The 13,429-nt window shown below is 45.5% G+C and overlaps 1 protein-coding gene across 9 annotated transcripts in view; it reads left to right on the top strand.

The window, feature by feature from the left end:
* SEPTIN6 (septin 6) overlaps window positions 1-13,429 on the top strand; it is a 154,675-nt gene that overhangs the window by 122,384 nt on the left and 18,862 nt on the right. For 4 of the 9 annotated variants that reach the window (XM_040442162.1, XM_040442155.1, XM_040442157.1 and 1 more), the window contains one exon: window positions 3,084-3,274. In XM_040442162.1, coding sequence (XP_040298096.1) covers window positions 3,084-3,274 — 191 coding nt within the window. Of the gene's footprint in view, window positions 1-3,083; window positions 3,279-9,820; window positions 9,882-13,429 lie in introns of all 9 variants that reach the window. The other 5 variants (XR_005780720.1, XR_005780719.1, XM_040442160.1 and 2 more) reach the window with 5 other exon arrangements.

Raw genomic sequence — 13,429 nt, forward strand, 5'->3', positions numbered from 1 at the left:
CGTATTCAGGTCAGGTTCTTGTGCATAAATACTGGCCCAATTGAAAATTTACCTGTACGTCTTTATGACCCTAAAAGTGATTTATTATTTTTATTGTCTTGGCTGTATTTTACGATAAAAAACATATTTGAAAATGTTAAATTAAATTATGGTTTATTTTGCATCAACAGCCTTCATTTACACTCATTATGTGCAGGCGGCTGGTCTCATTCAGTGTGATGTGATTCAGATGAGCTCTTTGATGGCTCTGTCTACAGCCGCTATTCCTGCTTTCCTGAATGCTTATAAAGCTAATATGCATATTGCATTATTCCCACTGAACAGGACTGCGTTGCCTACAATATATGAGGATACATGCATGCTTCTGAAGACAGATGGAGCAAAATGTTTAATTAAAGGATAACTGTCACATTTAGACCCTCATTTCAATTTTCATATATGTAATTACTAATAACATGATATTTCAGAATCAGTTACTATTAGGCTGACTTACCCCATATTTTATAAGATTTAGCCCTTAGCAACCAGTCTGCATAAAACTGCAATTTCACTATTCAGTTAAGATGGCCGCCACTGCCCTCACCCTGAGGCTAATACGGCCTGCCCTCACTAGCCAGTAACAATAGCCCCCCAAAAGTGTCAGTAACCAGAGCCCTCCCCCCTAAAGGGTTAATCTCCTGCAGCACAAAGGGGTCCTCTTACCACATGTTGCTTTCATTTATACACTGAGCAGATGGCAGATCTCCCTTCCCTGGTCTGCGCTGCACTAACTCTACATTCTCCAGCTCTGCTGAGTGAGGGAACGTCTGCCAAGCGCAGGGACAGGGAGAAGTGCACACGGCCCAGGCACTGTTATCAGCTGCTGGGGAGGACCTGGCTTTAATCATTTACTTACAGTCCCTGGCTGTCAGTAATGTGACCGTGCACGCAGCGTGCTCCGTCCTTCAACAGATAGACGGAACATGCCTAGCAACCCTATTTTAGGCACAGGTAAAAAAAAGGCAGTACAGGGAACAAAAATGTGGAATTAAGGGGTAATTGAATACACAGTGAAAAGTTGAAATAAGGCCACCAAGGAGATATTAATCACCACAATCCAATACTCCAAAAAAAAAGAAATACAACAGTTATCCTTTAAAATCAATTGCAGACATACAGCCAAGATAATGATAAAAAAGAACATGCCCAAAGAAGTCTGTCGCCCTAGCATCCCTGTATTCCACAGTAATATATTGTAAAAGTACCGTATATACAGGGAGTGCAGAATTATTAGGCAAGTTGTATTTTTGAGGATTAATTTTATTATTGAACAACAACCATGTTCTCAATGAACCCAAAAAACTCATTAATATCAAAGCTGAATATTTTGTGGAAGTAGTTTTTAGTTTGTTTTTAGTTTTAGCTTATTTAGGGGGCTATCTGTGTGTGCAGGTGACTATTACTGTGCATAATTATTAGGCAACTTAACAAAAAACAAATATATACCCATTTCAATTATTTATTTTTACCAGTGAAACCAATATAACATCTCAACATTCACAAATATACATTTCTGACATTCAAAAACAAAACAAAAACAAATCAGTGACCAATATAGCCACCTTTCTTTGCAAGGACACTCAAAAGCCTGCCATCCATGGATTCTGTCAGTGTTTTGATCTGTTCACCATCAACATTGCGTGCAGCAGCAACCACAGCCTCCCAGACACTGTTCAGAGAGGTGTACTCTTTTCCCTCCTTGTAAATCTCACATTTGATGATGGACCACAGGTTCTCAATGGGGTTCAGATCAGGTGAACAAGGAGGCCATGTCATTAGATTTTCTTCTTTTATACCCTTTCTTGCCAGCCACGCTGTGGAGTACTTGGACGCGTGTGATGGAGCATTGTCCTGCATGAAAATCATGTTTTTCTTGAAGGATGCAGACTTCTTCCTGTACCACTGCTTGAAGAAGGTGTCTTCCAGAAACTGGCAGTAGGACTGGGAGTTGAGCTTGACTCCATCCTCAACCCGAAAAGGCCCCACAAGCTCATCTTTGATGATACCAGCCCAAACCAGTACTCCACCTCCACCTTGCTGGCGTCTGAGTCGGACTGGAGCTCTCTGCCCTTTACCAATCCAGCCACGGGCCCATCCATCTGGCCCATCAAGACTCACTCTCATTTCATCAGTCCATAAAACCTTAGAAAAATCAGTCTTGAGATATTTCTTGGCCCAGTCTTGACGTTTCAGCTTGTGTGTCTTGTTCAGTGGTGGTCGTCTTTCAGCCTTTCTTACCTTGGCCATGTCTCTGAGTATTGCACACCTTGTGCTTTTGGGCACTCCAGTGATGTTGCAGCTCTGAAATATGGCCAAACTGGTGGCAAGTGGCATCTTGGCAGATGCACGCTTGACTTTTCTCAGTTCATGGGCAGTTATTTTGCACCTTGGTTTTTCCACACGCTTCTTGCGACCCTGTTGACTATTTTGAATGAAACGCTTGATTGTTCGATGATCACGCTTCAGAAGCTTTGCAATTTTAAGAGTGCTGCATCCCTCTGCAAAATATCTCACTATTTTTGACTTTTCTGAGCCTGTCAAGTCCTTCTTTTGACCCATTTTGCCAAAGGAAAGGAAGTTGCCTAATAATTATGCACACCTAATATAGGGTGTTGATGTCATTAGACCACACCCCTTCTCATTACAGAGATGCACATCACCTAATATGCTTAATTGGTAGTAGGCTTTCGAGCCTATACAGCTTGGAGTAAGACAACATGCATAAAGAGGATGATGTGGTCAAAATACTCATTTGCCTAATAATTCTGCACGCAGTGTATTTAAAGGAACCTTCAGATTGTTTGTCTGTATATTATTACTCAACATAAATGTGAAATATATTTATTATCGCGTTCTATAACAATTCTTATTGGATGCGATTAGTTAATTTGCCAACAGTGGACAGCAGTCGGTTCCGTCTTCCCTGCTTCTACCAAGCATCCTCTCCAGTCTTTGAAGCATCGAAGTAGCGCATAAAGAGGATGAATTATCCAGAAATAAATGTTGTCGTCTGAGAAATATTTGTCCTTGGCTTTTTTTTTAAGCTCCATGAGAAGTTTGACCGTCTGAAAAAACTACATCAAGACGAGAAGAAAAAGTTAGAAGATAAAAAGAAAAGCTTGGAAGACGAATTAAATGAATTTAAAAAGCGGAAGACTGCAACAGAATTGCTCCAGTCCCAGGCGCAACAAGCAGGTGGATCACAGACCCTAAAACGAGAAAAGGAGAGAAAAAAGTAAGTAAAACAGTCATGGTATACCAGAACATATACAGAAAGTGCAGAGCCCGTTACCACTGGTTTAAGGTGTAGACATTGCACATAAGAACAGGATTATCATTTGACTCTTGCGTAGTTTGTACGCTGTGATAAATCTTTGTTTGTGTGATGCAGTAGGTTATCCTACATTCGTATATAAAACCATGACCTATACGATGAGCTGACAAATGACAAACTCAGCACTGCTACATCCGTGAGTGTATACATACATACAGCTAAATGTAATATCAGTATCAATAGGGGTATTTCTCTATGGGTTCAAGATCCTTTTTATTAGTGTTCTCTACATCCAGCTAGTCTAGTGCTTCTAGATGATAACTCTGCAGAATATGCGGTCATCTTGGTCTTTATCATTGGCAACTTGCAGCACAACCCAGTGACCAATAATATAATCCTTTCTAAATTCCTGTCATAACATTTTACTCAGAAGTGTTCAGAAGCTGATGAAGAAATGCTCCTACCACATTCATAGCACACCAACAGCTTGACATACTGAGAAACAAGGTAGATTCAGGATACATCTTGCCTCCTACATGTGAATACTGGTATATCTGTAATCTTGTTGATAAGTCGGGGCAGTGCATTGGTATCTGCATCTAGGGTTGAGCGAAACGATGCAGCAATCCGAACCCGATTCTTTTAAAAACTACCTATGAGCTTGCGTCTTACTGTAAAATGTATGTCCTCAGTGGAGGTCTTTCCGAAGTCTCTGCAAATATCACGAGACTTACTTTATCTGAACTCTGCTTTGTTAATGAGGCATGAAGCAGAGTTCGGCTTATTTTTTATACAGTAATTTATGCCAATAAACGAACTGACGTGATAGAAGCGAGACAAAGTAAGTCTCTCGATAGTTGCAGAAACTTCGGAAAGACCTCTGCAGAGGACATACGTTTTACAATAAGACAGAGCTCATATTAACAAAGTTTTTTAACGAATTGGGTATGGATACAGCAATCCAAACCCGTTCAACCCTATCTGCATCAGATGAAATGGTAAGGAAAGGAGTGTCCATCATGCCACCTTGCCAGTGGACAAGAGTGGAAGGGATGCTCAGCATGGTCTTGTACTTTTATTGTAAAACAAAGTGGTAAATACTCTATGGAAATATTCACACTGTAAAACTTGTAGTACACTGGCTAGTGTAAAACTGTCACTGATTACCCGATGAGTGAGCAAATCGAATTGTTCGGCATGCTTAAAAATCATAGTTTGCCAGCTGCAGATCGTGCCATCTAATCACGGTCTGCTGCCAGCAAACAATGATTCAGTATGGGGATGAACGATAGCATAGTGATCGCTCCTCCCCATACTGCGGAGGAGATCGGTGCATGTAATAGCAGCGGTCTCTTCCGTTAATGAGCAGGCGATCGCTGGGAAGGAACGCTTCCCTCCCAACAATAGTCTGCCTGATCTGCTAGTGTAATTCTAGCCTAAGTCCTGAGTCCTGCTCATTCATGGCCTGGAAACCTACGCAGCCCACAGACCATTCTTTACCAGTGTGTCTGACTAAAGGAACTTGTAGCGCTCAGCACTGATTTGCATTTGTCCATCGAAACATTAGGAGGTTTGAGTACACAGGGTATGTTCACACTAGGGTTGTCCCGATACCGATACTAGTATCGGTATCGGGACCGATTCCGAGTTTTCTCGGCGGTACTCAGCCGCCGATACCCCGCCCCGATACATAAATAGAATACTATGGGCGTAACTATGGGCGGGGCCCGGTGCAGTCACTGTACTCTTACACCGGGCCCCGCCGCTCACCGAAGTATTTATAAACGTGAATCCTTATCCTGTTGTTAAGTTGAACTAACTCTGCGCTCTCCCATGTTCCCCTGTATCCCCACAGCACTTACTTAAGCTTCCATAGCAGGCAGAGCAGACGGCAGCAGTAACGTCACTCACTGACGTAGAGCGCCTGCTCCGCCCACTTTATGAGTGAAGCAGGCGGAGCAGGCGCGCGACGTCAGTGAGTGACGTTACTGGTGCCGTCCGCTCTGCCTGCTATGGAAGCTTAAGTAAGTGCTGTGGGGATACAGGGGGATACAGGGGAACATGGGAGAGGGCAGCGTTAGTTCAACTTAACAACAGGATAAGGATTCACGTTTATAAATACTTCGGTGAGCGGCGGGGCCCGGTGTATTGGGGGACACTGTTATGAGGGGGATCTGTGGATGACATATAGCAGTGTCATCCACAGATCCTCCCCATAACAGTTCCATCCACAGATCCCCCACCAAATAACAATGCCATCCTCAGATCCCCCCACCCCATAACAATGCCATCCACAGATATCCCACCCCATAGCAGTACCATCCACAGATCCCCATAACAGTGCCATCCACAGATCCCCCATAACAGTGCCATCCACAGATCCCCATAACAGTGCCATCCACAGATCCCCCATAACAGTGCCATCCACAGATCCCCATAACAGTGCCATCCACAGATCCCCCATAACAGCACCATCCACAGATCCCCATAACAGTGCCATCCACAGATCCCCCATAACAGTGCCATCCACAGATCCCCCATAACAGTGCCATCCACAGATCCCCATAACAGTGCCATCCACAGATCCCCATAACAGTGCCATCCACAGATCCCCCATAACAGCACCATCCACAGATCCCCATAACAGCGCCATCCACAGATCCCCCATAACAGTGCCATCCACAGATCCCCCATAACAGTGCCATCCACAGATCCCCCATAACAGTGCCATCCACAGATCCCCCATAACAGTGCCATCCACAGATCCCCCATAACAGTGCCATCCACAGATCCCCCATAACAGTGCCATCCACAGATCCCCATAACAGTGCCATCCACAGATCCCCCATAACAGTGCCATCCACAGGTCCCCCATAACAGTGCCATCCACAGATCCCCCACATGACAGTGCGTCATCCACAGATCCACAGATCCCCCAAAACGGTCACATGACATTTAAAAAAAGTATCGGTATTCGGTATCGGTGACTACTTGAAAAAAAGTATCGGTACTTGTACTCGGTCCTAAAAAAGTGGTATCGGGACAACCCTAGTTCACACTGTTATTTGCTGTGAATTGTGACATTCAATTGTTTTTAAATGGGAATTTGAATTCTGCATCATGGTAAAAACCAATTGACATGTCAAGTCTTGCTGAGGTTTCTAAGCAAAAACAGCAAAGGCTAGCCGAAAGCGGATTAGCCCCATGTGATGGGGCCAAATTCATGTATGGATCTACGGCACGTGCAACTGTATATTCACTGCAGAAATCAGAGGGGCAGCCTCTGATTTCTGACATTGATTCCAAAGACATGTCAGATGTTTCTACATGTTGTGTGAAATTACCCTTATCCTGCATGTGTATTCCCAGGATCCCTTGTTACATCGCATGCTGCATGTACTGTAGATAGGGTAACATATTGGGTATGAATGTTCCACCATACAGAATCATTCATAAACACAATTCATTTCTGAAACTCCTGTTATCCGCAACTGAAAATGATGTTGATCTATATTCTATAAGTTCAAGATTAGAATGTCACTAGCTTTAAAGGGGTTGTCCGTGTTCAGAGCTGAACCCGGACATATCCCTATCTTCACCCCTCCAATATGAGCTGTCCTTTGATACAGTGCAGGGCAAGGGAGAGCATCGGAGCATATCAGAGGGCTGGTGGGGTGAAAATGGGGCTATGTCCAGGTTCACCTCAGAACCCGGACAACCCCTTTAAATGTTGCTTAAATACCATTAGCTTAAATACCGTAAGAAAACCACCCAAAACGCAATGACAGTGCATAAATAATATATATATATAAACATATACAAGTTGTATTGCAGAGCCTTGTACATGATGGCCTCAGGCACCTTAGGGAACACTTATTCAGGGGGGAGAAGTAACCAGTTTTAACTGGGGTTAGCGCCAGTCATATACTTTGAGGTCAGTTTTGTGTGTGCTAGGGTTGACCAGTGAAGATCTGCCTGTCCCACCATTAACATGCACAATCTACTCATCCAGTCTTATATATTCAGCTCTTTGGGGACAGGCGTATTTAGCAGTTAGGCTACTTTTACACTTGCGTTCGGGGTTCCACTTGTGAGTTCCGTTTGAAGGCTCTCACAAGCGGCCCCAATGCATTCTGAGTCGATGCGGATCCGCTCAGAATGCATCAGTTTGGCACCGTTTAGCCTCCGTTCCGCTCAGCAGGCAGACACCCGAACGCAGCTTGCAGCGTTTTCGTGTCCGCCTGGCCGTGCGCAGCCAAACGGATCCGTCCAGACTTACAATGCAAGTCAATGGGGACGGATCCGTTTGACGTTGACACAATATGGTGCAATTGCAAACGGATCCGTCCCCCATTGACTTTCAATGTAAAGTCAGGAGTCCCTATTAATATACCATCAGATCAGAGTTTTCTCCAATCCGATGGTATATTTTAACTTGAAGCGTCCCCATCACCATGGGAACGCCTCTATGTTAGAATATACCATCGGATTTGAGTTAGATCGTGAAACTCAGATCCGACAGTATATTCTAACACAGAGGCGTTCCCATGGTGATGGGGACGCTTCAAGTTAGAATATACTGAGAACTGTGTACATGACTGCTGCCTGGCAGGTGCTGCCAGGCAGCAGGGGGCAGACCCCTCCCTCCCCTGTATTTAACTCATTGGTGGCCAGTGCGGCCCCCCCTCCCTCCCCCCTGTTTTTAACTCATTGGTGGCCAGTGCGGCCGGCCCCCCCTCCCTCCCCTATATTTAACTCATTGGTGGCCAGTGCGGCTGCCCCCCCCCTCCCCCCTGTTTTTAACTCATTGGTGGCCAGTGCGGCTGCCCCCCCCCCCCCTCCCCCCCTGTTTTCAACTCATTGGTGGCCAGTGCGGCCAGCCCCCCCTCCCTCCCCCCTGTTTTTAACTCATTGGTGGCCAGTGTGCGGCCGGCCCCCCTCCCTCCCCCCCTGTTTTTAAGTCATTGGTGGCCAGTGCGGCCGGCCCCCCTCCCCCCCCCCCCCGTTTTTAACTCATTGGTGGCCAGTGTGGCTGGTCCCCCCTCCCTCCCCCCCCGTTTTTAACTCATTAGTGGCCAGTGCGGCCGCCCCCCCCCCCCTGTTTTTAACTCATTGGTGGCCAGTTCGGCCGGAACCCCTCCCCCCCCCCCCCCTAATGAAAATGACCGACCCCCCCCATCATTGGTGGCAGCGGAGAGTTCCGATTGGAGTCCCAGTTTAATCGCTGGGACTCCGATCGGTAACCATGGCAACCAGGACCTACTGCATTCCTGGCTGCCATGGTTACTTAGCAATTTTAGAAGCATTATACTTACCTGCGATGTCTGTGACCGGCCCGGCGCTCCTCCTACTGGTAAGTGAAAGGTCTGTGCGGCGCATTGCTTATAGCACAGACCTTTCACTTACCAGTAGGAGGAGCGCCCGGCCGGTCACAGACATCGCAGGTAAGTATAATGCTTCTAAAATTGCTAAGTAACCATGGCAGCCAGGAATGCAGTAGCGTCCTGGTTGCCATGGTTACCGATCGGAGTCCCAGCGATTAAACTGGGACTCCGATCGGAACTCATCGCTGCCACCAATGATGGGGGTCGGTCATTTTAATTAGGGGGGGAGGGGGGGGGTGGCCGCACTGGCCACCAATGAGTTCAATACAGGCGGGGGGTGGGGCCGGCCGCACTGGCCACCAATGAGTTTAATATAGGGGAGGGAGGGAGGGGGGCCGGCCGCACTGGCCACCAATGAGTTTAATATAGGGGAGGGAGGGAGGGGGGCCAGCCGCACTGGCCACCAATGAGTTAAATACAGGGGAGGGAGGGGGGGCCGCACTGGCCACCAATGAGTTTAATATAGGGGAGGGAGGGAGGGGGGCCGGCCGCACTGGCCACCAATGAGTTAAATACAGGGGAGGGAGGGGGGGCCGCACTGGCCACCAATGAGTTAAATACAGGGGAGGGAGAGGGGGGGGTCTGCCCCCTGCTGCCTGGTAGAACCTGCCAGGCAGCAGGGGGCAGTCATGTACACAGTTCTTTTAGTATATTCTAACTTGAAGCGTCCCCATCACCATGGGAACGCCTCTGTGTTAGAATATACTGTCGGATCTGAGTTTTCACGAAGTGAAAAATCTGATCTGAAAAAAACAGTTATGCAGACGGATCCGTTCTGAACGGATGCAAGCGTTTGCATTATAGGAGCGGATCCGTCTGTGCAGACACCAGACGGATCCGCTCCGAACGCAAGTGTGAAAGTAGCCTTAACTGTGTCTGAGGAGAGAACCAGTGAATTCAGTGAATCTGATTACAGCCTGCTCATCATAGTTTTTTCATCCAGTTTTCATGATTATGCCTAATAAGAAGAATGGACTCCTTTCTACTGCTACTCTTCATTGTAAATGGTAACTGGCTAGTGCTTTCAGTTGTCTATTTTCTGTTTATTCATGTAACTAGTTCATTTTATTTTTCCTATTAACATTTCACACTCCCATTCGTTACTTGTGTGCTGTTTTTACAGTTAATTCTGCTGTTTGCTGCATGGCGCATAGCTCTGGTAAGCTACTGTAAAAGAACTCAAGGTGGGCAAATATAACGTAATGTCGCTTTATAAGCTGGGAGTATAGATATAATGTGGTCCAAGATCATTTCTGTTGAGTGATTATGATATTTCTTCACTGTATCCCAAAATATCACCTAAAGTACACCTCCTGTGCTCTAGGACTGATAGAAAAGAAAATGGGATCGGCTTTTGCCTTCTAAAACGATTGACCGAAATATTGAGCTACTTCTGTGTTAAGAGGAATCACATGGGATGTGGCCTGTGTATCTTTATTATATCTCTACAGACTAATAATCTACATTCATTGCAATTGTTAAACAGAAAGTACGTACACTGTTCGCCCTCTTTAATTCACAGGTAGCTTTGACAGCAATTTTGGCTTTGCTTCTACAATAGGTGTCTCAGTCTGTTAGCCCTGCACGTGTGAACACTGCATTTTCTCTGTCTTCTTCTTTGTATAGCAAAAATAATGTGGTGCCATGTCCGCCAGAAATATATATGTGATATTTGCTTTAAAAAGGTCAAAAGTATTATAGCAGTGCTACCATTTCACTCCAGACCTCCTTAATTCCTGGAGATGCATTTACAAAGCACCGATGAGCAGTGGAAGTGAAGAGCTCCATTTACGTGCGGTGATCTCCTCCACTGTAAGGGGGCAGGCGATGACTACTGCCATCACTCGTCCTCATACATATTCATTTTTTCTGGGCAGCAGATCCCTGTTCACATCTGCTGCCCAGAAACGATGATTGAGGTGTACGCACCAAAGATCATTTCACTTGATGAACGATTGTTTAATCATGTGATCTGCGGCAGATTATCGGGATTGAGTGCTCATAGGAACGTTCATTTCCGATAATCTGCTTGACAATCAGGCTTTCTAAATGCGACTTTAGGCCTCATGCTCACCACCGTATGTGTTTTGCAGTTCACAAACCGCAGATTTGCAAAACATCTACCAGCAGGATGCAATTTTTTTTCCCCCTTCTATAGAAATTATCTATCCTTGTCCGCAAAACAGGGAAGTATAGAACATAGTCTATTTTTGTGTGGGACTGCTGCACAGACTGATGCAGGGAGCACATGATGTGCTGTCTGAATTTTTTTTGCGGTCCCATTGAAATAAATTGGTCCACATTCAATCCACAAGAAAATTACTGTTGTGTGCATGAGGCCTCTTAACCCCTATCGCCTATTCATCTGTAACCATAACATTAGTATCACTGACTGCTATAATATTTTTGTCCTTTTTAACACAAAAGTATTTAACATCACATATATTCTTCTATGCAAAGCCATTCAAGGTCTTTCACATGGGGACCGTGATTGAGCAACCATTTTCAAGTCCAGACAATTCTCAGTTGTCCTGAGATCTGGACTCAACTGCTTTATTACATTTGGTTTTATAGCATTCTTGGAGATTAAAGGGTTATTCCCATCACATACAATGGGGGCATATCGCTAGGATATGCTCCCATTGTCTGAAAGGTGCGGGTCCCACCTCTGGGACCCGCACCTACAACAAGAACAGAGCAGGGAGAGTTGTGGCTGGAGGACCCCGGATTTCCCGGGGTCCGTCTACCACGAAGCGCTGCTCCCATAGGAGTGAATGGGAGCGCAAGCGCTGCCCCTGCTCCAATTCATTTCTATGGGGCAGACGGAAAAAGCCGAGCCAGCGCTCGGCTATTTTCGGCGGCCCCATAGAAATAAATGGAGGGCAGCTGCATATGCGCAGTGCGCCCTCCTTTTTTCATTTCCCCGCTCCATTCTCATTGTAGGTGCGGGTCCCAGAGGTGGGACCTGCACCTATCAGACAATGGGGGCATATCGTAGCGATATGCCCCCATTGTCTGAGATGGCAAAACCCCTTTAATCTTACATATGAAATGAACCTATGTTATTGGGTGGGAAAGTGGCATCCTCCTCGGTTTTCCGACAGTTTGCAGCCCCTTATATTGTTTGTAAATGTTCAGAAACCTTCTCTAGCTCCTTTAAAATCCATCTGTGGCAATACAATAAATATTAAAGGGGTTGTCTCACCATAGACATTGGGGGCATATCGTTTAGATATGCCCCTGATGTCTTATAGATGCAGGTCACACCGCGAGGACCCACACCTATCTTTTAGAAAGGAGCCCACAAAGTGAAGGAGGGCACACTGCGCATGCGCGGCCACCCTCTATTCATTTCTATGGGCGTGCCGAAAATAGCTGAGCGGCAGGCTTGGCTATTTTTGGCAGTCCCATTAAAATGAATGGGAAGCGCACCATGCAAGCGCAGCCACCGCTCCATTCCTTTCTATGGGTCTGACGGAAATAGCTGAGCCAGTGCTTGGCTATTTTCAGCACTTCCATAGAAATGAATGTAGGGTGGCTGCACATGCACCTTGCGGGCTCCATTCCAAAGATAGGTGCGGGTCCCACCTCTGGTGAAACATTGGGAAAGACAAAACTTTTAACTTTACGCAAAGGGATATTATGTGACCTGTCAGGGGATAGGAACAAGAAAATTGTTCTTCTTGTTTCCATTCTTTGACTGGTACTAATTGTAATGTAAATTATCTTGCAGAGATTTTTCTGTTGTAAACATTAAAACTGCACTTCCATGCACTATGCATCTTGAATATATGCTGCTTGGTTATATAGTTGTGGACAAAAAATTTAAGATTGACACAAATATTGGTTGTCACAATGTTTGCTGCTTCAGTTTTTATGGTGACATTTTGCACTAAGTCCAGACTCTGACTGGCCCACAGGGGTACAGGTGAATCCCCTGGTGGGCCCCTAGTCTCCCACCCCCTGAACAAGCGGCACATAACACAGTAGACTTACTGGACTACATACATATTTTCAATGTACAGCACCTCAACCAGTCTATGTTCATATAAAAAACCTGATAGATTATTAAAGAAATTCCCCAGTTTATTATTATTATAGACACGATCAGATAGCTGAGATGACCTCTAGGTATAGAGGAAAGCTAGTCGGTGTTCTCTTTTCCCCAGAACTTACCTTTTCAAAGTTGCTGCAGGGACCCCCATATTTAATCATCTGGTAGCATCTTGCTGCTGTGTGAGCAGGTAATATTTTAATGTATCTGTACGGTGGGCCCCCAAAATAAATTTTACTGGTGGGCCCTAGACACCCCAGTCCGACACTGACTAAATCTATGTTGCAATTAATTGTAATTCAGTTGATCACTCTTCATAACAAAGTCACCCCTTGCCATGAAAATTAACCTCCAAGGAAACTCTGCCTTGCATCAAAAGGGCCGCACAAGCAAGGACATTGCTGCTTTTAAGATTGCACCTAAAACAAACCTTTATTGAATCATCAAGAACTTCAAGAAGACAGGTTCAGGGCACCTAAAAAAGTCCAGCAAGTGCCAGGGCTGTGTCCTAAAGAGTATTCCGCTACCAGTGCAGAGCTTTTGTGATTGCGTCTGCACAAACAGTGAGGCAAAGGCTATTGGAGGATGGCCTGGTGTCAAGAAGGACAGCAAAAAAGTCAATTTTCTCCACAAAAACATCAAGAACAGGCTGTGATTCTGCAGGAAGTGCAGGGATTG

The sequence above is a fragment of the Bufo bufo genome, chromosome 8, assembly GCF_905171765.1.
Source record: "Bufo bufo chromosome 8, aBufBuf1.1, whole genome shotgun sequence".
In the NCBI taxonomy this organism is placed as follows: Eukaryota; Metazoa; Chordata; class Amphibia; order Anura; family Bufonidae; genus Bufo; species Bufo bufo.